The sequence below is a fragment of the Malurus melanocephalus genome, unplaced genomic scaffold (assembly GCF_030028575.1).
Source record: "Malurus melanocephalus ecotype Western Australia unplaced genomic scaffold, MMel_1.1 scaffold_162, whole genome shotgun sequence".
Lineage (NCBI taxonomy): Eukaryota > Metazoa > Chordata > Aves > Passeriformes > Maluridae > Malurus > Malurus melanocephalus.
In genome coordinates this window covers 1,575,390-1,578,004 of record NW_026623394.1, presented here as the reverse complement: position 1 = coordinate 1,578,004, position 2,615 = coordinate 1,575,390, and the positions used below count along the sequence as shown (strand labels likewise).

The 2,615-nt window shown below is 41.6% G+C and overlaps 1 protein-coding gene across 3 annotated transcripts in view; it reads left to right on the top strand.

The window, feature by feature from the left end:
• Window positions 1-2,615, top strand: part of FOXN1 (forkhead box N1) — a 36,825-nt gene that overhangs the window by 32,178 nt on the left and 2,032 nt on the right. For all 3 annotated transcript variants that reach the window (XM_057372040.1, XM_057372042.1, XM_057372041.1), the window contains exons 7-8: window positions 1,333-1,540; window positions 2,073-2,600. In XM_057372040.1, the coding sequence (XP_057228023.1) occupies window positions 1,333-1,540; window positions 2,073-2,600 (736 nt within the window). The remainder of the gene's footprint in view (window positions 1-1,332; window positions 1,541-2,072; window positions 2,601-2,615) is intronic.

Genomic DNA, 2,615 nt, shown 5'->3' with positions numbered 1-2,615 from the left:
TGTTGTCTCACCCATGAGACAGAATAGTGAAATGCTGACATCAGGTGGGCCAAAATGGTAAAAACTGCGCTGCTATGAAGGGAAAATAGTTTCTCTTTTAGTAAATAATATATATATAATTCCACGCCTTGAGGGTTTTTTAATGAAGAAAGTGAGTATTAAATTTGACCCTCARCTCTTCAATAGGCTTTTAATGCCTTAATCCACACAACAGCTCTTTACAAGCTACAAAAGAACAGATTTTATGTTCCTTGTAAAAGCATATAAAAATTAATCCTGATAAAAGAATTTCTGTCTAAGTATGTTCAAAAGTTCACGGTCTGTCATGTGAAAGCCAAAATGGATTCAGATCCATTTATAAAAGGTGTTCTGAGGGGAAGTCACAGACAGTAGATGACAATTAAAGAAATTATCCACCTATATGGATGGATATCAGTCTGGTCATCTATAAAAGAAGGATCCAGTTAATAAAGCATAAGAATGGAAAGGAAACTTCATACACATAAAAAATAAATTATAATTTTTAACATTTTTTTAAAGACTGTGGAAACCCACATTTATTTCTTCTCTGGTTGGTATAAAAACAGTTGTGATGACAAATACTTTGCACCCATGAATATGAATCAGTAGCCACAAACAACTTCATCCACCTTTCAGAGAGTTGTTTAATTTCTTTTCATTCTTACGAGGATCTTTTTGCAAACAAGAAAATAATAATTTTAATGACTCAGTGTAAAGAACCTTCCAACTGCTACTGTTGGGTTAAAAATAAATGCAAAGCACAGAGATGARTGATCAGTTGTGGAAACCTGTATCTCATCTGGAGGGCTTGTGATTAAACCATTTGGTTATGTAATTGGCCAGCACACAAAGATACACCTACAGCAGCACGATAAATTCTTTTGAAGTCTGTCTGGACACTGAACTTGAGCCTGGGTAGCACGTAGTGCTTCAATGAAGAGTTTGAAATATTTCTAAGGTGTTCCAAAATAGATTGCGATAGATTTCCCGTTAGCTCACAGTTCTACAMCATAAAATTTTTACACACCTAATTCTTGTGATGTGCAAATTCACACTTAACGATCCAGCAGGTCTCTGACAACCTTTTTGCTTAGAAGATCAGTTACTATTTTATCTGATCCCTCTCTTCCCACACAACATGACTGTAACATTTTTGTGGCTTCCCTCTAACGTTCAAGTTTCTCATTGCAGAAGGTACAAACTTAAACAGCGTTTTTTGTAACCTCACCAGTCAAAACAGAGTTATATATATACTTTCTATGGTTTTTTTTAGCTTGAAATTCTGTTCTTACATTGGATTTGTTTCTCCAGACAGCTCCAGATGGCTGGAAGAATTCAGTGCGCCACAACTTATCTCTGAACAAGTGCTTTGAGAAAGTTGAGAACAAGTCAGGGAATTCTTCTCGGAAAGGCTGTTTGTGGGCTCTGAATCCAGCCAAGATTGACAAGATGCAGGAGGAGCTTCAGAAATGGAAGAGGAAAGACCCAGTTGCTGTAAGGAAGAGTATGGCAAAGCCAGGTCAGTTATTTGGTGGTGTTTTAGTTCTCAAATAGTTCTCCCCCAGAACCAGGGTCTCTAAGGGAATTTAAACATGATTTAGGAAAGAATTTAAGGATTTTTCCTGGTCATAAAGTTGTTGGCAAAATAAGAAAAACAATTAAAAAGCAGAATTAAATTAGCAGAATTAAACTAGACCTGGTTGTGTAGGTGTTTCCAAATAAGCACAAAGAAGCTTCACCAGAAAAATGTTCTCTGTTGATACCTCACTAAGATGAGGCTAGGTTGGATGGGGCTTTGAACATCCATTCTGTGATTCTGTGACAAAAAAAAAACAATGCTGAAATAAGGTCTATCAAATTAAATTTGACATTAATTGATAAGAATCCAGCCCTTAAACACAGCGATAATGTAAAAGAAAACATTTCAGGCTCTGGATTTTTTTTAATATTTATGAAGCAGCACTTTTGTTTGCAATTTCCTGAAAACCAAAATTCCTGCTTCAAGCTATCAGGGGATAAAATCAGTCACGGACTTTCCCGTTGYTTTCCAGAAGAGCTTGACACCCTGATAGGCGACAAGAGCGAGAAGCTGCGATCTTCCCTCCTGCCCTGCAGCCCGACGGGCGCTGCAGGTGCCTCCCTCTCCAGGCAGATGGCAGCGCAATCCCATTCTTTGTGCGAGCCCTCGCTCTCCTCCGGCATCCCCCAGGCATTACACGGCATCCACGCCTCGGCAGCTCTGCATGCCAAGAGCCCCCTGCCCAATYTGCTGGGGGGGCAACAGCCTGGCTGCTACACATCCCCCCAGGGCTTCCCCCAAATCTCCACCGCGCTGATGCAGCACCAGCCCGACCCTCAGAGCCTTTTCCCCGCTGGGGATGCTCAAAGCCAGCTCCGGACTCAGCCCAGCATCCCTCAGGATTCCCCAGTGCCGGCGCAGAGCCCCCCGAGCTGCGGGATGAAGATGCTGCCCGAGCATTCCCCGGCCAGGACGGTGCAGGACACGCTGCTGCAGGAGGGAGACCTCAGCAACGACATCGATGCTCTAAATCCATCCCTCACTGATTTTGATCTCCAAGGTGGGTGTTTAAAGG